Raw genomic sequence first — 25,604 nt, 5'->3', positions numbered from 1 at the left:
TTCTGAAGACTGTGTCCTTATCAGCCAATTGCCTTTAGCAGTCCTTACAACTGCCAGCCTGAGAGCTTTGAGGGACCCCTCCACACCCTCTGTAGGGATATGGTCATGATATTGAAAAAGACTACCAGGCATACACTATTTTTAATGATAATGACATCGGTATAGAAATTGAGGATAGTCCTTTTGAAGCAAAAGTTTCTACATGCACTCTGTGAAGCCTTGGGTTAAGAAGTTTTATGGTTCTAACACAGTTTCACATGTTGACTTTGTAAAAACTAAACCCCTGCTGTCCATTTTCACTGTGAGTGTCCTTATAGTTACTGGATTCTAAGGGTGGAGGCCCCTCCCTCCCCTCCCTGGTGATTGACACGTGTTTGATTCAGGACTTCTAGAGTCAGAAAAGTTCTACTGACTGAAGAAGAGGGTATCCTCAAACCCTAAACTGTTCTCTGGGTGAGACTTTGTGTTCTAGGCAAATGAGATAGGCAGTTTGGGAGGGATGCAATCTTTAGCCTATAGGAGAAGACAGACATTTCTAGCACTGGGTGGATTTAAACACCTGTGCCAATCAGTGCTCACTGGAGATACTGGAGTGGGACATTGGAATCTCACACCTGGAGCAGGTTTTCTCTCTGGCTTGGTCATGATCCAGTGAAGATGCAGAACCAACCCAGAGATGATCTGTCACTTAAAACAACACAAACTGAAGTGATACTTTCTCTACCAAAACATCGTAATCCCACTCAAGACAGGTTGCTAGTTTAAGGTTGTATTTCAATGAAAGAGGGTTGAGCTTGCCTCAGGAGCAAATTGTGAAATGGCAATTTCAAGTTCATTCTTTTGTCATCAAAATTGCTGTGCAATTTCTAAACTTCTTGCAGGGATGTAATTAGCTAGCAGATACATCTCTGAGGCCCAGAGCGCCTCCCTTTAATGTCTGTGTGAGAGAAAATGGCACCCTGGGCTGTGCCAGTGGCCATCCCTTACCCTCCCTTTCTCTGCAGATCAGATCACATCTAGCACGTAAGCACAGACTGCTCAGGGGGCACTTGACCTTCTGCTGTAGTGGTGCTCAGTGTCCTGCCAACAAAAGCAACATGGAAGCTAAGCTGAAGCTCCCTCTCCAGCACAGGTACCAAGTCTGAGCCCTTCCCAAAGCACTCAGTGAGATCATGGTGGGCAGGTTTTCTGCTGGCAGCAGTAGTGAATAGTAGAAACCAGTCAAGTCCAGATGCTGTGTAGGGTTTCATCTCGAAAGTATGAGACACCTCTCAAACGTTCCATAGTCTCCAAGCTGAGAGAGGAAAGGGGCCATGGCATACATTGAATAGGCAGATTTCTTTAAAGGGAAATGTCTTTGTTCCCTTGGGCTTTTAAGCAAAGAGCTTTGACAAGATGCAAGGCGAGTCTCCTGAGCCTGTCAGGCACCTGTGCTCATGAAACACTTTCTCTTTCTTATCCTACTCTCTGGCTCTGTTTCAGATTCCAGTCTAACTCTCTCCCTGCCCACCTCTCTACATACTAATCCAGCTATGGAACTGAGCCAGGACCAGGAAAAAGGCAGAAGGCACGCAATGGGGCCTCAGGTCCTCTGGGGGTCCTGCACTCTATGGTCAAGACTCAAGCAGGGATAAGGGACACAGGTGAGCTGGCCAAAAGAGATAACATGAGATACACAGATACATGTAATACATGATTCAGCTTTTATGAGTCTGAGGACTCGACGTTCAAACTCGACAGCTTGCAGGTCATTTCTTTCATCTTCCCAAAGACTCTCTTCTGTTCCATCCCATCCTCCCACTAACATTCAGTGAACCCCATTAGCTGCTAGGCACTATAGTGGGTGCTTGAGATACAAAGGATCCTGCTAAACGGTGCTAAGCTGGGTTGCAGTTGTGCAAGGGGAAGGGCGTGGTACCCAGGGCTTGCTCTTCCTCCATGCTTCTGCATGATCTAGATTTACTGGAAGCCCTTCCTTTATGCAAGTCAGTCATCAAGTCCTTAAGGGAGCTTCTAGGACTGCCCAGGTGAGATCATGTTTCCTCCCACTATGCCCTTCTCGGCTGAGGGGGAAAATGAGGCTGGGGGAAGCTGGTTATACTGGGAGAACTAAAGGAGGGTCTCCCAGGAGAGACAAACTCCCAGCTAAGACCAGGGTGGGATGGAGAAGCCAGATATGGGACGCTCCAGGGGACAGTGTTGATGCAGAGGGAACAGTGTGTGTGGATCCCTCATGTGAGACAAGTTCAGCACATGGGAAAGAAGCATGAATGCATGCACAGTAGTCGAGCAGAGTCACGGAGAGAGACACAGTAAGCTACTAGGCAGGGGGCAGAACCTGGGGAAGCAGAATAAGGACATTCTTCTCCAACTTCTTGTGAAGAACAGCCTGCAATCAAATATTGATGGAAACAGAGACCAGTAAGGATGCCAGGCGATGGCTTGCACCACTAATGGGGATAGAGGCAACAATGATTAGCACTCAAACACGTGGTATAGTCCATGGGCAAAGATGGCAAGGTTGACTAGGACTGGCTACAGGGAACAAAGGGAAAACAGAGTCAAGATGACACCAAGGTGCTTGACCTGAGTCACAGTGCAAGGGGGACTGGGGCATGGGGTCATCAGCAAGCTCGTGAGGGTACTGATGACAAGGAAAATCAAGAGCTCTGTTTAGCCACATTAAGCATGAGGTACCAATCAATATCTAAGCAAATTACTCTAATAGGGCATTCAGCACCCTTCTAAACAAGCACCAGGATACTCTGACTCACTGATTAAACCAGGAAAGGTAACTCTTTACAAACTGCAGGTTACAGAAAGCCAAACTTTTTCGGTTCAGTTAGATTTCAATTCCAGATCCACACTATTTACTCATGCTTAGGCAAGGAAAACCCTCTATATGGATGTTAGTGACTTTACCTGCTAATATGCAGATAGACTCATGCAAAACACAGTGGTTGTGAGGATGGAATTTGCTGATGGGCAGCTCCAGGCACAGGGTGAACTGGGACCCATGGCCACCTCCCTGCTCCCCATACTGCTCCCTTGAGAGACAGGCCCTGATGGCGGGGAGCATACTGCAGTCACATGCCGCTCTCCATTCGTGCCATTAGCTATTATTACCCTTGGGTTGATGCAAACCTCATGAAAGAAAAAAGCCCAAGAGATTCCAAAGCAATACAGCAACACTGTTTTGAGTGACTGAAATGGCAAGCCAGGAAAAATGACAGATACAGTGATAAAAATGTGGATCTACAAGACGTGCAATCAAGGAAGGCTATGAGCTGTGAAAACCAAGCGACCTCGGGGACCCTTATTCCCTCCCACAGCTGAACTCTTCAGTATCAACAGAGCAGAAGAATCTGTGTGGGCAGTGGGCAGGCAGGCAGGAGCAAGGGGCAGCCTGCCTAGCAGGGAGGGGGAGTGGAAGTGGGAGTGGGGGTGGGATCATTCTGGGACTAGAGTCTGGGAGACTGACAACTGAGGATATGTGACAGAAGTCCTCTGCTTATGATAGGGTGGTGGGGGTGGGATACTTTGGGACCCTCCCTGAGGGTTGCTGCAGCCCACTGGTCGTCAACCTCTCTCTGTCTGCAGTGCCCCCTGAGATTGCTAGGTGATCCACTGTCCTCATTTTCCATGCACACGGCCTTCTCTTTCCAGGCAGCTATAATAAGACAATGACCATGGCCCAAGACCAAAATAAAAACAAAAGCACGTTTCCATGACAACCACTTCTGAGTCAGGTACATGGGAGGTGGTACCACACAGAGGCTCAGGCAACTGGAAGAGTTACTGTCTTCAGAGATGGAGCACTTCATTTTTTTATTTCCCCATAGCTCCACTATGGGCTCAGGACTGGGCAGGTCCAATCAGATGTTGGTAAAGGAAAGGGGGCGGGGTTAACAGACACAGCTTTAGCAGAAGCCCTTATCACTCAAACACAGTCCATAGGTGGCCCTGGAAAACAAATTGGGGAGTGTAACTGAATCTAAGTACTGCTAACTGTCCCATGTTGTCATTTGTACCTCTTTGCCAAGACAAGGCTAACAGAATTTTCTTGTAAGATATGTGTGTATTTACATATATCTACACACACACACACACACACACACACACACACACACACACATACACACTTCCTATTACTAACTGGCCTCATAGATGACTCTGAATTGAGATTGTTTCTGTGCAGTCTTTGGGAGTCAGAATGACGCTGTCATGGAAGCTGGCTCTTCTGTCGTGGACTAAGGGACTCTGGAAGTGTCACTGAGTCTCTTCCTCCCACCCTTTCTCTTTGTTGTCGTTCAGCCTTCTCTCTTCCTCTGCACTATCTGAAGAAGGGACTTGATGACAGTGCCCTTCCTGGTGGACTGGTGCCATAACAGTAGCAGCAAAGCAAAGCAGTGGCACACGGTAGACACAGTAGAGCTTGACTCCTGGTATTCACGGGCCAAGGCTACTTGGTCAAAAGGGAGGATGTAAGGTGGCATGGTCAGATCAAGGGCGGTAAAGTCGCAACCTGGAGGTGGCTCTGGAGTAGACCCTGGTCAATGATGCTGTGGGTAGAGAGTTGTCCTTGTTCAACTCCTGAGGAAGCTTCCCAAGAAGAGCTCTCCATTGAGTGGTTTCCCCTGCACTGGCAGACATGAATCAGCACAAGAATGGCTAACACAGCAACAGAACAGTGAACATTGGCTCAAAGACCCCAGCAAAGCCCAAACAGCTCCTCCTGATTTGCAGACTCTGCAAAGTACAACTGCCTCAGTCCACACACCTGCACGCATGCTGAGCACATCAGAGGGACTCAGCAAGCACATGAGTAAATGGCAGACGGGGATGAAGTGATGCCACACTGAGCCTGCAGGTAGGCAGACATTCACACCTGCAGAGTTGGGTGGGGTTTATCCACTTCCTGCCATCCCTTCACAAAACTAGGCAAGGCAGTTCTAAACGCAGGCCCACCTTGACTTCACCCAGGAACTCCCATACCGGACCTTGCTTGCTACATACTGGCCAAATGAATGACAATGATCCTGAGACTCATTACAGAGAAAAGCTTGAGCATCTATCATGTTGGAGAGATGGAGTGGCAAGATGAAGTCACCAAGGAGAAAAGCATTCTTGCCACAGCCAAGGACTGCTACAGATTATATCCTCAACAAGAGGTCCCTGCTGCCCAACTTCATGGATGTGGGAACAGAAGGAAACCTGAGCCTCTAGGGCCAGAGGGGAGACTGGGGAGAAACTATTAAAATACTACAGGCATATCTACAGGACTTACAAGGTTCTGATAACTTAGTCTGTATTAATTCAGTTTCTCACAAAGACCCTTCAGCCTCACTTGCAGAGAAGGAAACTGGAACACAGAGAAGTAGACCTCTGGACAAGGCCTGAGCCATGACTGATGCACCAGCTTCCTCCTGCCTGTTTGTCTACTGTTTTATATCCAAATCACAATCTGTTTCCATGTCTGCCTTCTCTAGACATAGAGAGCAATCTGGGACTAGAACCAGTAACCAGCAGGATCCCAGTGCATAGCCAATGTGCTTGTGACTCCAGAGGGCCACCTCAGGAGAGGGGCCCAAGGCAGGCTCCAGAAAAGTCTATGGCCTTCTCTAGATGTGGAGACTTGCAGGCCTGAGTGAATGGAGCTACAGCCCCATAGAGTGAGAAGACAAAGCAACCTCTGTCAATCATGTGGTCTTCTAAGAGGCTATCTCCCTTGCCCCTCTGTCTACAGGATGAATGACATTCTCACACTGATCAGGGAGCCTAGCCTTATCCTTACCAGCCACTGGTTCTTATCTCAGACATTTACCTGGCCAGAACTTTACAATCCCCCACCACCACCTAAGTGAGCATTCTCTGAAGGGCCACCAGAAGTATAAGTTACCAAGAGTCTTCCTCTGCAGTACCTGCCACTCCCCAGTTGGCTCTTGTGGCTGATGTTCCATCCCCCAAACCTCTTCCTCCAAAAGATGGAGGAAACAGCAAACTCGCCACATGGAAAGCAGGTGTCCTACCTAGAAGGATGCTAAAATCTAAGACGTGCTTTAAGAGCAGCTTTTCCATGAAAGGAGACTGGAGTGATGGAGTGTTCTCGTGGGAAACCACAGCTTTTGTAACTTTCAGAGGTGCATGGAGGGAAGAAAAACATTTGGAAAGCATCAATTCCATTCTTCTGTTACCAGACAAATGGAAGAACAGTGAAGTCTTTCTAACTAATGGGGGATGCCAACCACCAACTGAGAAATACGAAGTCAAAGGTGGGCAACTGCAAGAACGTGCTGCTTCTTGAACATATCCCACAGGCTCGACATTAATCCTTTTTTTTTTATTTTATGTGCACTGGTATTTTCCCTGTAGGTATGTCTGTGTGAGAAGTCAGCCTCCTGGAGGTGGAGTTAAAGACAGGTGTGAGCTTCCATGTGGGTGCTGGAAAGTGAACCCATGGTCCTCTGAAAGAACAGCCAGTGCTCTTAACCTCTGAGCCATCTCTTCGGCCTTCTTGACTTGAATTCTTAAAAAATTTATTTAAACAATCAGTCGCACTGATGTATAATCAATATATAAAAGTCTACATATTTTAAGTATATACTTCAAGAAGGTTTGGTAAGTACAAATATGCATATTCACATTTAAAATAATGACCATGATCTAGATAACTAACACACCATTGTCCTTTAAGCTTTCTTCATACCCTTTGAAATTCCCCCTTTTTATTCTTCTCCAACTGCCTCCCTACTATGGATAACCATTGATTTATCCTATCAGTAAAGATTAGCTTATAGTTTATGAATATTTTATTAATGCAATCAATAGATACTATTTTGGATATGGTTTTCCTAGGCATAATTATTTTGGTATGTATTATGTTGTTATATGTATCAATAATTGATGCCTTTTTGTTTCTGGGTACATTTTAAATGATATGGCATTCTGGTTTGAATGTGTCCCTGAGAAGTTCAGATGTCAAGAATGTGATTGTTCAGTGTAGTAGCAGTGGGAAGTAGGTCTCACGTTAGGCCAGCTTTCTATGCTGTCATAAGTGCCCAGGAAATGAAAGGAAAAGGAAAGACGATGTGGGTGCATGTCCATGGCAGCTGGAGCCACTGTCTTGGAACCACAGAGAGGTATGACATCATGGGGTGTGGCAAGTGTTCGAGTGCAGTTTCTCAACTCAGAGTGACCAGAAAGCAAAAGGACAGAGGACGGAACTGGGAGCCTTCAAGAGCGTGGCCTCCATGACTTAACTGGCTTCCTTAGGTTCCACTCCTGGAAGGTTCCATGGCCTCTTGACAGCACCAGCTGAGGATCAGGCCTTCAACACAGCACCCTTTGGGAGACATTCCACCCAGACCAGTGGGAGGAACTCGGGTTATGGAGGATAACCCTTCATGAACTGACCAATGTCTTTCCTGAGGGACTACCTAAGCTATGACAATTTAGGATAAGGGGCTGGAGCACTGGTGTAATAGTGTAGATGAGTGTTTTCTTTATCAAGAGATGCTTTTCATGATTTCATCTTTCAATACTAGACATTTCAAATTAGTCTGACAGCCTTTGATAAATGTGTAATTCATTGTCTAAGTCTTAAATTGCCTTTTGTATTTAAACATGTTGAGCATTTGAACTTTACAGACTGGATCTGAAAGTCTGTCACTCAATTTCTTGGGGGTCTAATTCTGCTCTTTATTGCTTATATCATCCCTCACAGCAGCTTACTTCCTTCTGAAGAATCAGTCTGTCTGGCACGGTTTGGAGGGAGTGCTGTGAAGCCTCCAGGTGTGGACTCAGTACTGCAGAGGGATTCATGCTAGTTCTTCCAGGCCCCCCTCATGCCTTCCCACTCAGGACCATCAGAGGTATTTATCTCCTGTAGTATGCCAAGAATATAAATATGAACTGCCCACCCAAGCTGAAATCCCTGGTGTATGTGAACCACTGGACAGATTGCCAACCACTAGCCCTTCTCACTACTTCATCCCTCTGTCCTACATATGTCTTTAGATGTTGTCTGAGCCATGCTTGCCATCCCTGAGTGCGTGTGGGCTCTTCGTTAGAGTATTACCGATTTACCCTTATTCTCTATCCAGAGTCTAAGCTGAGGCTCACAAGTGCTCCTGTAATCCTGATTCACTACCAGGCAGATAAAAAACAAGCAGACAACAAAACAAAACCTAAACCCTAAACCACCTCAAACTCAAGGTGAATACCCAGATGATACTAGATTTATTTATGGGCTTTTGTCTTTAATCCCACCTAGGACTTAAAGAATTCTCTTCAGTCTGCATGCTGCTCTTCCCAGTATTTTTTAGCTAGTTTAGCAAGGCAGGGATCAGCATCCTATCTGGCTTTTAGTGCCCTTCTCTCTTGAACCAAGATTTGTCTTAAATTTTCCAAGATTAATCACTCAAAATGATTTAAGCATTATATCTAGGACTTTATATTAGAGGGCTGAGGTATCTCTAGACTATCATACACTTGGGTTAATACAGGCACACGTACAGCTTCTACAAGGCAATCAACATACTCCAAGAAGAAAACACATGGTGGGATTGACATTCAGAAGAAAGACACAGTATTATCTGGCATGAGGGGAACAGGAGAGTTTACCGAGGAGACACGCTTAGGTTGAGCCTTATAGCTAAAATCTCAGAAACATGGTTTCTCCTTTTACTGGTAGGGTAGAGAAGGGCAAAGGAGGCTCAATCTATTCTCTCCCATCATTTTGAATTAAGTGCAAAATCCTAGGAATGCTGTCAAACAGTATTTGTGCTTAGTGTCCGCATGGCCATGGGTTCAAAGTCTGCCACAAACAAACAAATGTTAAAATATTATAATAAAAAGGCACATGCTCTCTATTCTACCTTTACCTCTCTTTTGCATAGCATCATTTGGGGGTATCCATTGGTTCTTTCTAAAGGGGGCCCAAGTGACTGACCCAGACAGCTTTCAGCAAGAAAAGGTTAAACACAGCAGGGGAGATACTGTCCTAATCCTGCACAGGGACACCTTTGGCACATCCCACCTTGACTGGCACCACCATTATCTGCCATTTACTCTGCTAGAGAGAGGTTGGGGTTAGGATGACATTAGAGAAAAAGCCAATAGACTTCTGTGGAATATTCCTTTACACTGTGTGAGTATATGTCACTGTGACTAATTTAATAAAGAAGCTGACTGGCCTACAGATGAGTAGACTAAGGTTAGGTGGGAAAAACAAACTGAGAATGATGGGATGAGGAAGGGTGGAGTCAGAGGAGTCACCAGTCAGACAGAAAGGAAGGGGGACGTGCAGGAGAGGTAAAAGCCATGCGCCTTGGGGGAGCACATAGATTAATAGAAATGGGTTAATTTAAGTTTTAAGAGCCAGTTAGTAATAAGCTTGAGCTGTCAGTTGAGCATTTATAATTAATAATAAGTTTCTGTGAGTTTATTTTGGAGCTGTCAGACCTGACAAAAACTCCGCCTACAGACTTCAGTGCCAAAGCAGTTCTTATGACTTTGGAGAACGTGGGAGAACATCGTTCTTTGGGCTTCAGAACTTCCCTAGTGGCTGGAGTGTGCTCTCTGAGCATCTCACAGGCCTGGACCTAGCAGTCCAGGAAAGCTGCCCACTCCTGGAAAGCACCTTTACACTTCTAACGCATGCAGGAGGTTCTGAGCACAGTCATCTGAACTGAAGGAAACAAAAATCCCCTAATTTTCACTGATTCCAGAAAAGGGGAAAAATGCTTTTGTAGAAGTAAGAGCATCCTTACAGTCATAACATTCAAATATGGAACAGTTTGGGTAAGTTCTAACCAAATTCTAATAAAGAATGAGGAGTTCCTTAATTCCCTCACATGATATATGGATCCTAGTCCAAGGCCTGAGAAATGAGCAGAATTCCTTAGGTACTGCCGAATCTGAGGCTGAACCATTCTCTTGGAAAACACTGAGAAAGACCCATGGCTTTACTCATGTGAGCAATATTTCCAAAGGGAATGTTTTGTTTGTTCCCTTTAAAGAAAATAGCTACATGATAACTTAATTAAGTTATTTGTAATGACTTAATTAGATTTATAGCACTGAGCATAGCATTCTGGCCAGGGACCTTTCCATCTTTTTAACAGTAGGAAGGTAGAGTCCCACGTACTTTGCAGTTTTATCTCATTCATCTTCTGATGAAGGGCACCAAGCCTCACTGTGTTCAAATAAGTGCTTCATCAGATAGGTGAACTGTGTGTTTAGCAGAATTGACAGCAAGAGGCCCCCTCTCCTTAATGTATTTTTAACAAAGGGATTAACTAATTACATGATGCTTTACTTGGAGTATCTAAGAAGAAATAAAAATCTATTTTTCAAATCTCAGTTAAGCATGTGTTTGCATAAAGAACCTAGAAATAAGTCATGAAATAGTTAACTGAATCACTTCCTTCTACTGTAACATTATGACGAATCCCATGTTGAAGAAATCTAGGTAAATCCATGGATGTCTTTTTGTATGGATGGCATCTGAACATCTGTGCTTCCTGAAAATGTTACAATAACCATTTTCCCCAAAAGTTCATCCTCGGGAGCCAAAAAGACAGTGTTATCTTGGCATGTCTGAAAAGAAAACAGGATGAAGAGAACTGAAGATAAATGAGCCCCAAGTTCTGCAGAAAGTCTTAAGAACTAGGCTGAATGGCTTCCAAGAATTCTGCATTCAACCAGCACTCACTCTACATTTTAGGGATTTCCCCCTTTAATTAGAAAACATTCTGGGCATAAAAGTCTCCTTTTATCACTGTCTTTCTAAAGGTATTATTCCTGCTGGGCCTGGGGAGATGGCTGAGTGGATAAGAATGCTTGCCATGCAAGAAGAAGACTGGAATTTGAACTCTCAACATATACATAAAAGCCAGGCACTGTCTCCTGGGCCTGTATCCAACATTAAGAGGTGGAGATGGACAGATCCCAGGAGCTCACCAGCCAGTTTGCCTAGCAAGCCTCAAGCTCAGTGAGAGACACAGTCCAGAGGAGGAGAGCAGACATCCTCATCTGGCCTTCAAGCATGTAGCATGGATGCATGCACATGGCATGTACACACACACACACACACACACACACACACACACACACACACACGGCCTTAAACATTCTCACACTGGCTCAAACTAATGCTACTTAGCTGATGACCCCAAAGAAGCTACCACATCTGATACCAGACAGGTGCTTTTAAATGTGCCCAGTCTAAAATGTGGTCTCCTGCCTTTCTTCTATTAAAGAAATCTTTCGCTTGATCATAGAGAAGTGGGGCTCACGAGGCCAGAGCAGGCCACACACATAGCCTCATTAGGCAGGACAAGGACTTGATTAAGAGAAGGCATTTGATTCAAAATGAGCCAATTAGAGACCTTCCCTGAGACCCTAGCATAGACTAGGGTAAATTTCCTTCAAGTTTCTAATGTGAAAACAAGGTAATTTGAGGGTTTCAAAACCCACATTCTTTGCAGAGAGAGAGAGAGACCATTTGTAGTGTGAAGGCAGGCAGAGCCAGGATGGGAAAAAACCCAGGCTACCCAGTGAGTTTCCCCACCTCCTGCCAAGGCCTGGCTGTCCTCTGTCATTTAGCCTAAATTTGAGGTATGTATTCCTGTCATTTCAAGTCAGAAGTGTTATGCCAATAGAGCTGGTATTCTAAAGCTTTTTGGTGGAATTTTATTTGCAAAGTAAAAGCCATGACCCCAGTCAGACTGGGGTTCAAATATGACTCTGATGCTTCCCAACGATGTAGATCTTCTAGCTATTTCTCTCCCTCCCTCAACTTTCACTTTGGGATCAACAGTGGTATTTACTCCTGAGTGTGGGTCTTACTTTGCTTTCTATTGCTGTGATAAGGATGATGACCAAAAGTGACTTGGATAGGAGAGGGCTTATTTCATCTTAACTTATAGTCCAGCCTTCAGGGAGGTCAGGGCAGGAACTCAAGGCAGGAACCTGGAGGCAGGAACTGAGGCAGAGACCATGGACAAATTCTGCTTACTGGCTTGCTCCCCATAGCATTTTACCTTGCATACACACACACACACACACACACACACACACACACACACACACACACACAAACACATACACCCCAGGACCACCTACTCAGAGGTGGTACTACCCACAGTGGGCTGGGGCCTCCAACATCAATCATTAATCAAGTAAATGCCCTAAAAACTTGCCCAAAGGCCAAACTGATGGGGGCATCTTCTCATTTTTAAGGTTCCCTCTTCCCAGACAACCGGAGCTTGTATCAAGGTGTCAAAGACTAACCAACTCATGGTGTTTTGGAAACTTGTTGAAATAACAGAGAATCAAAACACCATTTGGCGAAGAAGCTCAACACATAATATTCAACACAGCCTCAGCAAGTATTCCTGTCCTCTTAGTACTGCTGAGACGTCACTATGGTAGCCGCTGTGAGATAACATGTTTATCTGTCCTTCAGATAGCTCTCAAATTTCAGATGGGCACATGGCCGCCTAGTATTAAAGCTACATCCCTAACCTCCTTTGCTGGGGCCTGTGGCATAATTCTGGCTAATGGGCCATGAATGGGTGAGGCTGATGACTTCCGGATGGTCCCCATTTTCCTTGTCTGTTTTGACTGTACTGGCTGGACACAGAAGCCATGTTACACCCATAGGCAAAGCTTCACTATTCCAATTATTGTGGATGACAGAATACCAAGCCAAATGGGTCCTGGGAAACCCCAGTCTGGAGGCAGCGCCTCAGTTCTGTGTCACTTCTGTGTGGACCAGAAGCCAGTGCTGATATGCTTAAGCCTCTGTTTCATCTAAGATTTTGTCAAGGCACCTAGAATCCATAGCCTCCTGAATATGTAGTTAATATTCTAAATATTGTTTAGATATTTAGAAGGCCTTTGTGGAAGGCCTTTGGGGGGGCAATAAAACTAGAGTAAAAAGCCTATTTAAAATAGCTGAAGGTAACCACAGAAATGAGCTCTCATTACCAAATGATATCTTACTCCCCCAGACTAAGACAGGAAGTTGTAAATGAATACGGCCTGAGGGGAAAGGCAAATTGGGGCATCTGCCGTCCATACAGGATTTATCCTGAAACCTCAAACTTTCTAAAGTATGAAGCAAAATCACTTAGTTGTTGGCTAGAAGCCACCAAGTAACTCTCCGGAGTCACAAAGCCTCTACTGTTGGCCTTTTCTACGCAACAGAAAGTCAAAGCCATGAATTGGACTCCAGACCATTTATCAGGCTGTTCCTCTCTGGGGTCTCTCTGCTCTCTTTCTCCTGCTACCAAAGAGCATGGACAGAGTAGGACAGGGTCACTTGTCCTCACAGTGCTATTCAAGGGGAGCCTCTGGAGGCAGCTGCCCTTCTCTTCTCCTGCCTTCACCAGGCTCCTGAGGCACAGTGTGCGCAAAGGCATGCATCCTCCCTGCAGTTTCCAGTTGTTTCATTTTCTTCTTCATCAACAGCAAGGCTCTCTCTCGGGAGCCATTTGCAAGTGAAGACCATTCACAGGCCACAGGCCTGCAGGGAACAGGCCTATCTCAATTGCCAGTCTCAACTAGAGACAAGCCAAGCAGAGTAAGGAGCCTTTCATGGCAAGAATGCCCACAGGTCAGACATCCTAGAAGCTGAAAACAGTGCCTACAGCCAGCCGGAGGAGCCTCAAAAGCTTACACCCCGAATCAGCTTCAATCCTCTGAATTACCTGTTCTTGGAAAATCTGGCCAACAGAGACTATACTTACCAAGAACTTCAAACACGACCTTTACTTGGTAGCGGTTGTTAGAAACTATTAAGATGCCTGGGCAAAGATAATCTAATCTGTGGCGACAAAGTGATGGAAGAAATGCCAGCTCTATAAACCACGTGCTCCCACTCCGCCCTCACTTGCACACTTTCAGAACCAAAAGACCACATTTTCATCCACAGCAGTTCTCAACTCTGCATCTCTCTTGGGCGTCTAGACATAAATGAGCCATTTGCTAATTGTTTAACAGCTTTTAAGGAAGGTGTGGGGGAGGGGTGAGAGCAGATGGGTGTTTCCCTGCTTGTTTTCCAATTATCAGCTAGCAGGTGCCAGAGAACAGCGCTAACACTTCAGAAACCTGTGCCACTAAGAGACCCCTCTTCTCAGAGGCCACCCAGGTCCTGGCTGGGAAAGGAGCACTTGTGGACATCAGAGCATCTGCCAGTGTAGCCAGTGAAGTCCCCTGGAAAGATCCTGCCAATGGAACTCCCTCCAGAGACAGGGCCAAATTGGCCCAGGTATCCAAATTGGAAGAAGTACTGTATACCATGTACCTGTGTGAGGAGACCTGCATTCTATGTACTATCATGGGCTGCAGTCCTGAAAATCATGTACCTGTATGGGGAAAAGTCGTGAATATCACGTGCCCGCATGGGAAGCCATATTGATTATCATTTTCCTGTATGAGAAACAGTCCCAGCCGAGCCCTCCTGTGGGCCCTCTCTGAGCTTCCAAGACCTGAGCACCACACTGGATCTGCTGCCATTTCTAAATTAGCTTTCCCTTCTAGAAGTAGAATAGCTGGCCCACCTGAATGGAAGATGATCACAGACTTCCCTGTGAACAGAGCCAATCCAGCAGCCTGGACTCCATCCCATCAGATAAGCTGCCACCCAGCTCTGCTGGGAGCAGCAGGAAAGGAAAGGGATTTGCAAATGACAGGCTCCAAAGTTCCAGTCACAGCCAAGACACTGTAGACAGGATATCTACAAGCTCAGCTAGGATGAATATGCAGGTGTCCTTGTGCTGAGCTCATAGCGGAGATGACCTTACATGTTTCAAATCTATCAGTCACAAGGACCAGGCTAACCTCCTTGGTGCCACTTCAGATTGTGTTCTACACATGCCAAAAACCACTGCCCCAGTCTTGAACAATGTCAGTAGGTCTGTCCATCCCATCCCATACATTCCTATTCTATATGAAGTCAGGTGAATGCAAAACCGTGACTCTTTAATGGGATCCCCCAAATCTTACAGGGCAAAGTCCAAAGTCCTTCTTGTGGTCTTCAAATTACTAAATGTGGTTGATTATTTCTCTAATCAGCTATTGGCTCACTTACATCTAGATGCAAGAGAAAGATGTGGCCTTAAGAGTTGCTGTAGAAAAAAGATACTCCCTCACCTCTTTAGAAATTGCACATGGGACAGCAAGGCAGGAGCGTGCTTTATAGGCCTGGAGTTTCTGCACCCACCCCACTCCCTGGAAGGTGACCCAGCCACACTGATACTGGATGAGCCCCTCCGTGTACCTTGCTTTCTTTCATCCTTAGTACCTTCCTCCTTTTTGCTGAATGAAGGATCCAGATCCTGTTCCTTTCAGTGTCTGTTTCTTTTCAGCCATAAGATCTTGCTAGTACCACTGTTAGAATTTCTAGCCACTCTCCTAACTACATGACTGCACGTGCGCTGTCCAGTAACCAGGCAAGATGCTTAGTCATCCCAGGGCCTTACATCCTACGTAATCCGAGCACTGTGTGATCACGTAATTTGTGTGCAGTGTGATCATGTAATCTATGCGCATGTATGGCGTAGCTATGTAAGCCCATATGTGCATGTGCAGGGTGGGGGTGGGGGACCTATAAAAGCAGGTTCCACCTATTCCCCACCCCTGCTTCCTGCACAGTAATTCCATAGATCTATGCACACCCCTTCTATTCCCTTCCCTTAATAAACTCTTATAGTGGGTTTCATTGTGCCTCGAGGCTTCTCTCCCATGGTAAACAGTGCCACTTAATAAATACATTGTGCCACTTAATAAATAACAGCCACCACTTTCTCTAAGATGACTGTCTAGTCCTCCAAACTGGTGGGGGTGACCAAGCTCAGTGCTCACATAGTACCTTCAATGCCCCTCATCTAAACAATGACTGTCTTAACCCAACTCTTGCTATGACAAATGTCCAAGGTTGGGTAATGTATGAAGAAAGTTCATTCAGCTCACTGGATCCCTTCACTACCATATGCACCATAATGGTCATGGTGATGGCATCACAGTGGGGACATATATAAGATGATAAAACATTACAGCACAGGAGCCCATGGCCCAGGATGGGGTCCAGTCTTACTCTTTATAAAACAACTCATTCTTAGGAGAAGTTATCTACAAGGTTACCATTAATCCCACCCAAGATCAGCGTATCCAATAACTTAATTACCTTTTATGAGGCCTGGTCTCTTAAAGGTACCAATAACTTCAGTACTGCCACACTAGAGATGAATCTCCAGTACATAAACTCCTATGGGACAAATTACCTGCTATAATCTAAGAATGCTTTTCACTGTGTCTGTCTTCCTTACAAGTTCCACGCAAATAGAGCATTATCTCTTTTGGCCTTTGCAAGTGACTCTACACTTGTCTAACCATGTGTAACACTGAGAAATAAAGAATTCAAGAACTGTTGAACTTCTGCAATACATCAGTTTTTCTGGACAGAAGACTGGTAGAAAAGACAGTAAAGGAAGTAGCCTGATACTTACTACCCAGAAGCTAAGTTCAGGGACAAAGCCAACTTCACACTCTGCATTGAGCCACAGTATTGGCTTTGTCTTGCCATGTAACATCATATATTATCTCAAGACTGCAGCCTCACGCATTGATCTTAGGTTCTGGGGAGTCAGAACTATAATTGGTACCTCTGGGGTTGAAATATTGGGAAGTACCTGCTGTAGAGTGGTATTCTTGAGTATCTCCTCCTCTGTCAGTTCTAGAAGGCTCCACCTATCCTAGGCAGACACAGAAGCAAAGCTTGGTTGATGTGTCCCCAAGAAAGACACCTGTCTCATGGCCAGCCTGAAAAGTGGGCTCTGCCTTTGCTGACCCTCCACAACTGTCAGACCCATCATGAAGAGATAAACAATCCAATTGGAAAGTGGTGAATGCTCATTGAGGGTGTGGGTTTTCCTGGCAAGGACATTTTTATAAGTTTGACTTCATGATATGAAAGCACTTTCTGCTTACAAGTGCACCATGGTCTCATCTGGTCTCTGTTTTCCAATATCGAGGACTTCAAAAGGCCATAGCTCCATGGGAGAGGGAGCCATTGTTTATTAATAGTTAACCCATTCATTCACAATAGCTGAGCCTCTATTAATGTTCTTCAAAGGTTTGTCTGCAAGACCCAAACATCTTTTTGAACCTCAATAAACAAGCAGCCATGTCTTTAGGGGCAGTAAATAAAATACCTAGTAGTAAACCCTACCAGATGAAAATATGCCTTCTGGAAGAAAGTCCCACTGAGTTCCATTGTGGTCTCCATCTCAGAGGCCTTAAGTAGTCAGTAAAAAGCCGTGACTTAACCATATTTGACATATTACATTCAGAGGGAACAGCAGAAGATGAGGACTGTTGTTGAATATTAATTTAAGATATGTTACATTTGTTTATGCTGTGGAACATTTGTTTTAATGATGCAAAGATGTGTTGCATTCTTTTATGTTGCATTTGTTTAACTCTGTGAAGCTGTGTTACTTTGTCTGTCTAAAACACCTGATGATCTAATAAAGAGTTGAATGGCCAATAGCGAGGAAGGAGAGAGAAACAGGCGGGTTGGCAGGCAGAGAGAATAAATAGAAGGAGAAGAACGTTAGAGGGAAGGAGCAAGAAAAGGAGAGAGGACTCAAGGGGCCAGCCACCCAGCTACCATGTAATAAGTAGGAAAGACAAGTCTATGGAATAGAGAAAGGTGAAAGCCCAGAGGCTAAAGGTAGACAGGATAACTTAAGAAAAGCTAGCTAGAAATGTTCCAAGCAAAGGCCAGGCATTTATAAGTAAGAATACATCTCTGTGTGTGATTATTTGGGAGCTGGGTGGTGGGCCTGCAGAGAGCCAAAGAATAAAAGAGTAAAAAACCAAACAACTCCAGAAGACCCAACACCTCCTTTCCTGGGATGCTGTCACTCCTACCACTCTGCCTCCTTGTTTTGATGTCACTGAAGTGGGTAGATCCACATACACCCAGGCAGAAGGCCAAGGGCATCAGAGCCTCCCACAAGTCTTGTCCCAAGGAATCTTAGTGTAACATTCTGTAGTGTAGATCTGGAATACCCAACAGCCTAAGTGTTGAAGGCTTGACCCCCAGTCTGTGACAGTGCTGGGGGAAGTAGGACCTTTGGGAAGTAGAGCCCAGATGGAGGAAGTTAGATGACTCAGAGTATGCTCATAGTGGGGTGTCTCATATTGGGGTCTCAGTTCCCTTCTACTTTTTTCTTTTTTTTCATGGCTATCATAAGGTGGACAGGCCTCTTCTGTCCCATGGCATGTCTCCTCAATGTTGTACTGTGCCTGTACAAGCCCAAAGCAATGAAGCCAAATGATGATAGATTGAGACTTCTGAGGCCACCAGCCAAGACAAACTTCTCTGAAAAGTAATCGTCTCAGGCATTTTATGACAGCAACAGATGATTAACATACCATATACTAACAACAATTTCTGATGAGCTATCTTCCGTCTTCTATTTTGCACCAGGACAATACTTGAGCAATGCTGGGAGACAGACTCATCCCACTTATTCGTGAATTGAAGGGTACTGCCTGCCCTGGGAATGGTGCTGGGGATGGGGAAGGCCACTGAGTGCTTCTTCACTCAATTCTGTGTAGAGACCAGTTCTCTGAAAAGTAAGGAGCCATTGTAATGGGATCTTCCCAAAACAAATCCTGCCTTCTAACCAAGTTATCCACCTGCACCAGAAAGCAGCACCTGCTCCATACACAAGCCAACCTCCGGGACAACAGGAGGGCCTTGATTGGCAAGTTTCCCAGACAGGTCTTGAACAACAGCAGTGCATTAGACAGGTCACTGCTGCCTTGCAGTTCAGGGGTCTTGAGAGCTGCATTTTAATTTCCTTCTGTGAGTGAAATGCAGAGGTCAGAGGAAAGGTTTTGACCAGGAACTGATAACCAAGAAGTTCTAGTCTCTCCCTGGTGGCTCATGGCTATCCTATCTGAGGCTAGAGGAGAAGATGGCTTACTCATATCCACAGGCACAAGGTTATATTTCCATAAAATAAAGAATCACCAACATCTAGCTTTCTGCCATAACCCCAGGCTAGGTATGTAACTGAGCAACTTGGTCCAGGATGGGGATGACTGGTAACTTAAATGTCTCTATCCATCCAACTTGGTCACATCCAGGGTAGGTTATGCACATTGGACTTCTGTAGTTCCTCTCAGCTAAAGTCTTAATTGTCTCTCTGTGGCCAGTGATACTGAACATTCACCATACACTGTGCCCCATGCTTGGCAAGGCTAAAAATTTACATTTGTGTCTTCAGGATTTGACATTCTTTTTTTCTTGTATTCTTCTCTCATACATTACATCCTGACTGCAGTTTCCCTCCATCCAGTTACTCTCCCAACCTCCCTTCTCCCCTAGATCCACTCCTGTTTTCATTCAACAATGACACAAAGCAGGCCTCCCAACATAAAACATGACCTAACAAGTTACAGTAAGACTAGGCACAAACTGTCACATCAAGGCTGGATGAGGCAATCCAATAAGAGGAAAAGGGTTCCAGGAGCAAGCAAAAGAGTCTGACACCCCACTCCCACTATTATGAGTCCCCAAGAACACCAAACTATACAACATAACATACATGCAGAGGACCTAGCTTAGGCCCATACGGGGTCCATATTTGTCACTTCAGGCTCTGTGAGCCCCTAGGAGCCCTGCTTAGTTGATTCTGTGGGCTATGTTCTCATGGTGTCCTCTGCTCCTCTCCTCTTACAATCCTTCCTTCCCCTCTTCTGTGGGGTTCCCCTGGCTCCACCTAGTGTTTGGCTGTGGGTCTCTGCATCTGCTCCCATCAGTTGCTGGATGACCCCTCTGATGGCAATTGGCTAGGCACCGATCTATGAATATAGCAGAATATCATCAGGAATCATTCTATTGATTTTTTTCCCAGTCATGTTTGGTTCTATCCTGGGTCTCTGGGCTGTCCTGCCTCTGGTTCCTGGTCATTCAAGCAGCATCAGGTGTGGGCTCCCTCTCCTGCCATTGGACCAGTCATTGGTTGGCCACTCCCACAGGTTCTGCATCACTATTACCCTAGCACATCTTGCAGGCAGGACAGATTACAGGTTGAAGGTTTTGTGGCTGGGTTGATGTCCTAGTCCCACCGCTGGGAGCCTTGCCTGGTTACAGAAGATGGCTGGTTCAGACGTCGTATCCTCCATTGTTAGGAGACTTCAACAGGGTGACTCTCGTAGATTCCAGGGAGTCTCTACTGCACTAGGTTTCTATGTTATCCACCAAATGTCCCCAATTCCAGTCATCCCTCCCACCCCTGATCCCACCTGTTCCCATTCCCACCCCACCCCACTCCACCCACAAAAATCTCTTTATTAACCCTTCCCAGGGAGATCCATGCATCCCCTCTTCAGCCATCCTTGTTACTTAGCCTCTCTAGGTCTGAGGATTTCACATTCTTAAGGCAAATGTAACACTCAGCATCTTGCAAGCCTGAAACTGCCCTTAAGTTTCCATCCTCTGGTTTGGTCAGTGTCCCCTCCCTGACTATCTTTGACACCCTCCTCCTCATATTGCATACCCCACCCCTCACCATGGCAGCCACATGGTTATCTAATCAGCTCTGCAAACACATGATGCTTCCCAGGTGGGAACATCTTATCCTACTCTTAGCTCAGAGGACATCTCTCACAGAGGGACCAGCAGTGTCATCCCTACAAAATCAGGTCTCTTCCCACCTCTCTGCCTCCCCCCTCTTCTCTTTTATGTCTTCCTCCTCCTTTCCTCTTCCTCCTCCTCCCCTTCTTGTCCACTCCGCTTTTCTCTCTCTCAGTGTTGCAGCACTTGCTAAAATTTGAAATGACACATTCATTTGCCGATTATTTGTTTTCGCTTCTTCTACAAGACTATGACCTCTCAGGGATGAAGGTGGCCCTTGCCCCGCCCCTCCCCAGATACATGTTTGGCTTGGTATCTGGCACACCTGTTAGTGTTAGGGGAGTAGATGCTGAGGTGATGGATGGGTGTTCCCTCCTAGGATTTTGGAGTAGGAAGGAGTCTGACTCTGGAGAACTCAGCTAGTGGCAAGAACCTTAGCTAAGTTCTAGCAAAAAGACAGTCTTCCTAGCATGTAAGCTGGGGAGGCTGTGATCTCTTGATAACTCCAATAAGACTGAAGATAGCAGGCCATGAGGGTTCTTCCCAGGAGTCCGTGGTGTGAGGAACAGCCTGGGGAGCACAGAAAAGAGACTGTGTGTGCAGCTGGAGAGGGACAAGGGGGAGGGCAGAAATGCTTGAGATCCACACAGCAGTGTGACCCAGAGTGACCAAGGTATTCTCCATAAGAGCTCACTAGCCATAGGCTCCACCCTAGGAAACTGCCCTGGAACTCAGGAAGGCAGATGAAGGCACACAGCTGTGCAGCGGGAAGTGAGAAGTACTAGAGGCCCCCCCACTCCCCCACCCCCACTTCTCCACTGGAAGCACCAACTCCCAGGCTGTTTCTCCATGGGTCAAGCTATGTGGCATGTGTCTTTTGGACAGAGTGCATCTGTCTCCCCGCTTTGGCCTCCAGCCACTGCAATCACGTTTCACTTTGTTTTTCCTCCTTGGCCAGACGTTATCTATCTCTGAGTCTGCCTTCCCCAGAACAACCAGGCTGCTCAGAGAATGGCGACCTGGCAAACAGACCTGCAGGGGTGTTTATGATACGCACAACAATAAGAACCAACCTTGGACGTGTATGTGTGGCCATCAGATCCGCAGACCATCGCTGACTGTGCCACAGGGCAGGGCTTGCACTTAACCAAATTTGAAGGTCCAACCCAGTGTTTGTGAGCCACATTCCCCTTCTTTTGCCTAAGGAAGAAAAAAGGGGGATAAGTTAGTCAAAACTCTGCCCAGCCCCCATCGATGTTTCCCTAGGTTCCCAAAAAACACAGCTAAATACATACACTAAAGCATCCCTAAAACAGATAAGAGGCCCAAGGGCTGCTAGCCAGAACTCCCATTTGTTCCAAGTCATTAAAAGGTATCAGGGGGTTTTCTCTCCAGAGCACACATTCCACCCAATAGCTGAACCAAGCAAAATGGTAGCTATTAAAACACTGCAAATCACATACCCACATGGAAAGAACATCAGAGACATTTCAGAGACAGTGAGAGAGAGCAGTACAGTCTGCTCCAGTGCCCCATTCAACACATCACAAGTGTCTGGAAGAGCCTCCCACAGCCTTACACTCTCCTGGGGCTGCTGGGCAGCTTCCATATGGGTACCACATGCCACTGTGTGAGCACTTTCTACAGAAATACTCCAAACACCACCAGGAGACTTTTGCACAGCTGTAGAACACCATTTCTGGGTATTTCACTATAGCTACCAACTGGCCACTTGGTGAAGGCTAGGGTGATGCCATTTCCAGCTCTGGTTTCCACATCTCACCTTTGTTGTAGTAAGTGGCAGTAACTGTAATGGCTGTGTCCACAGAAAGGACCCCATCTCTGTATCACAGACCACTGAAAGACGGGCCTGCAGTTCCTGCCACCCGTTCTCCCTTAGCTGAAGCTGATCTCCATGCAGTTCCCCTGGGTGAATCCCGTGGGCCCAGGGCAAACACCTCTGCACTGCCCATCATCCCGGCACTCTGCACTGCTCATCCATCAGATAGTTCTGATTCCCTTGTGGTCCTTTGCTCTGGCAATCAGTCCTGTACAGTGATTAGCATGTGGACTCTGCAGTCGGAAAACACAGTTCACACTCAGCTCTACCACTTACAGTGTGACCTTGACAAAACATTTAATGTCAGAAATCCCAGTTTCTCATCTATAAATGAAGAAAATAGAAACTACTTCTGGTGGCCATTATAAAGATCACAATATGTTATGGTTTGAATTCAAAATGCCCCAACAGGCTGATGTACTGGGGGTGTGTTTGTGGGAAATATCCCAAACTGAATGATATGCTGGGGGCCTGTTTGTGGGAAATGCCCCAAAGGGCTGATGTGCTGGGAGCTTGTTTGCTAGTTGATGTGCTTTTAGGAAATTATTGGATCCTGGGGGCTCTGATACAACAAACAGATTAAGCCCTTAAGGGATTGAAATATAATGGAATTACAAACTGCAGGCAATACTTATTTGGGGGAAGATCTCTGGGGAAGAGGCATGTCCTTGAGAACTATGTGGTCTGATCTCTTCCTGTGTTGTTTCCTCAGTTGCTTCTGTCATGAGCTGAGGCGCCTCTGTCACATACTTCCTGCTTCCACCACCATGATGCTCTGCCCTGGCACAGACCTAGCAAGACTGTGAACTAAAACCTCTTAACCCCTGAGACCAAAACACATAATTCCTGCCTTCATGTGGCTTTACTTAGGTATTTATTTTTATAGTAATGACTATAACTAGTATAGCCTTCAATAAAAGCAATAAAAATGGCAGATATTACAACTGTTTTCCCAACAGATGAGACTATAAAGAAGGAAGTCCCCATTGCATGGAAATGTGATAAGTCCTTGGGGCCTAGATCCAGAGAGCCTTTAACCACAAAGAACCCATGAAGCTAGAAGGAAATCTGCTCTGCCAGATGAGGAACTACACCCCTGTCCCTCAGGAATTCAGCTGTGGAGTCTGTGGGGAGTCACACTCTTCCAAAGAAGAGGAAGTGAACAAGAGAAAGAGGTGAACACAGGAAACACTAATTCGGTTCTTATGCCACACCTCACACTTTCATTAGGAATTTAAAGGAGGCCGTGGGTGAGGAGAGTATGTTTGGAGAATTCCTGGAGAACAACATCAAAGGGAATCACTTCATACCCGTAGCATAGCCCCTGGGCCATCCGGGATCCAGGCTGGAGAGAAAACATTTCTGAGCCTGTCTGACAAACAGAGAACACAGTTCTAGGAGGGCGGAGACCACCCGAGATTGACCTTGTTTTACTGAAAACACCACACCGAGAGAGGTGGAGTCCTGTCTGATCCATGAGTCCGATTGGTTGGTGAGGCTTAAGGCCTTCAGAGAGTGTCCAAGGGTGAAGCTCTGCCTTGTTCCATGTCTTAGTTACTTTTCTATTGCTACCATCACAAGACATCATGACCAAGGCAACTTACAAAAGAAAGCATTTGATTGGGCTTAGAGTCTGTGGTGGTTTGCATGAGAATGTACGCCCCACCCCCACCATCGCCATAGACTCATAGGTTTGAATACTTGGTCCCTAGTTGGTGAAACTGTTTGGGAAGGATTAGGAGGTGTAGGAAGAAGTATGACATTGGAGAATGGACTTTGAGGTTTCTAAAGCCCATGTTTCTCAGTTAGTATTCTCTCTCTCTCTCTCTCTCTCTCTCTCTCTCTCTCTCTCTCTCTCTGCGTGTGTGTGTGTGTGTGTGTGTGTGTGTGTGTGTGTGTGTGTGTGTGCCTTCAACTTGCAGATCAGGATGTAAGCTCTTAGCTGCTACACCAGCATTACACCTGCCTGCCTGCCTTCCTGTTGCCATGCTATGGTGACCATTGGACACAAACATCTGGAAACTGTGGGCCCTCAAATTCAATGCATGCTTTTATAAATTGTCTTGGTCATGGTGTCTCTTCACAGCAGTAGTACCCCTAACTAAGGCAGAAGTTTCAGAGGGTTAGAGTTGAGAGCTCACATCTTGATCCTCAAGCAGGAGTCAGAGAACACAATGGGAATGGTGTCAGTCTTTTGAAACCTAAAAGCCTGCCCTCAGTGACACACCTCCTCAACAAGGCTACACCTCCATTCCTTTCCAAACAGTTCCACCAACTGCTGACCAAACATTTAAATATATGAACTTATGGAGGACATTCTTATTCAAACTACCACTTCCCACCTCAGTCCAACTTCGAATAGCAGCTTTAAAATTATTTGAGGAAGGTACCCTTGTCTGTGCTGTTGGGGGTCTGCCTGTTTCTCAAAAGCTACTCACATTGTCATTATCCTCTATCTGAGATGGAAATTTTTCATCATTTGAGTTTATGAATCACATGGACTTGAGGGCTGCTATTATTCTTCAGCAGACATGACTTTCTCAAGGTCTGTTTAAGTCAACCAGCACACATAGCCATGTGAGACTCACCAGGGCAGAGGAACGGACTGTCAGTACATGGTTGATCTTAGAGCCCATAATTTCTTCAGCAGAACACTTCACATTTATCATCATTCACACAGCACATTGTCTGTCACTGACAGTGAGTCAGGAAGAGCAAGGAGATATGCTTACATCTGGTAGCTCTTCTCATGTGTTAGGCCCCAAAAGGCTGAAGCAATTCCTGTTCTGAGCTTCCAGAAGGGGCAATAAAGCCCACAGGTTTCCCTGGAGGGAGCATGCCCATGTGTAGTGGTGCTTTAGGAGAAAGAAGCCTTGGGGAGTTTAGCCAAAGGCAGGAGAGAGAGAAGTGAGCACTGATGGAGCCAGCCATCAATCACCAGCCCACAAGTGCTCTCTGAACTTTGCTAGTAAATTACATTCTTTAAGGGAGGCAAGGAGGTGAGGCTGGCTGGTGCCTACCGGAGTTACGGCACCTCATGGATGTTTAAGGTGTCCCTGTTGGGTGGAGGTTTTGCCCATGCCTGCCAGAGTTGTCACTCTGCAG

General features: G+C 45.9%; 1 protein-coding gene across 1 annotated transcript in view; it reads right to left on the bottom strand.

Annotated features, from left to right (window-relative positions):
• The window catches only part of Spock1 (SPARC (osteonectin), cwcv and kazal like domains proteoglycan 1), a 279,458-nt gene that overhangs the window by 108,608 nt on the left and 145,246 nt on the right, over positions 1 to 25,604 (bottom strand). Inside the window, exon 4 of the mRNA XM_059262399.1 lies at positions 21,733 to 21,859. Coding sequence (XP_059118382.1) covers positions 21,733 to 21,859 — 127 coding nt within the window. The remainder of the gene's footprint in view (positions 1 to 21,732; positions 21,860 to 25,604) is intronic.

This window comes from Peromyscus eremicus, chromosome 5 (genome assembly GCF_949786415.1).
Source record: "Peromyscus eremicus chromosome 5, PerEre_H2_v1, whole genome shotgun sequence".
In the NCBI taxonomy this organism is placed as follows: domain Eukaryota; kingdom Metazoa; phylum Chordata; class Mammalia; order Rodentia; family Cricetidae; genus Peromyscus; species Peromyscus eremicus.
This window is presented reverse-complemented; position numbering and strand designations above follow the sequence as displayed.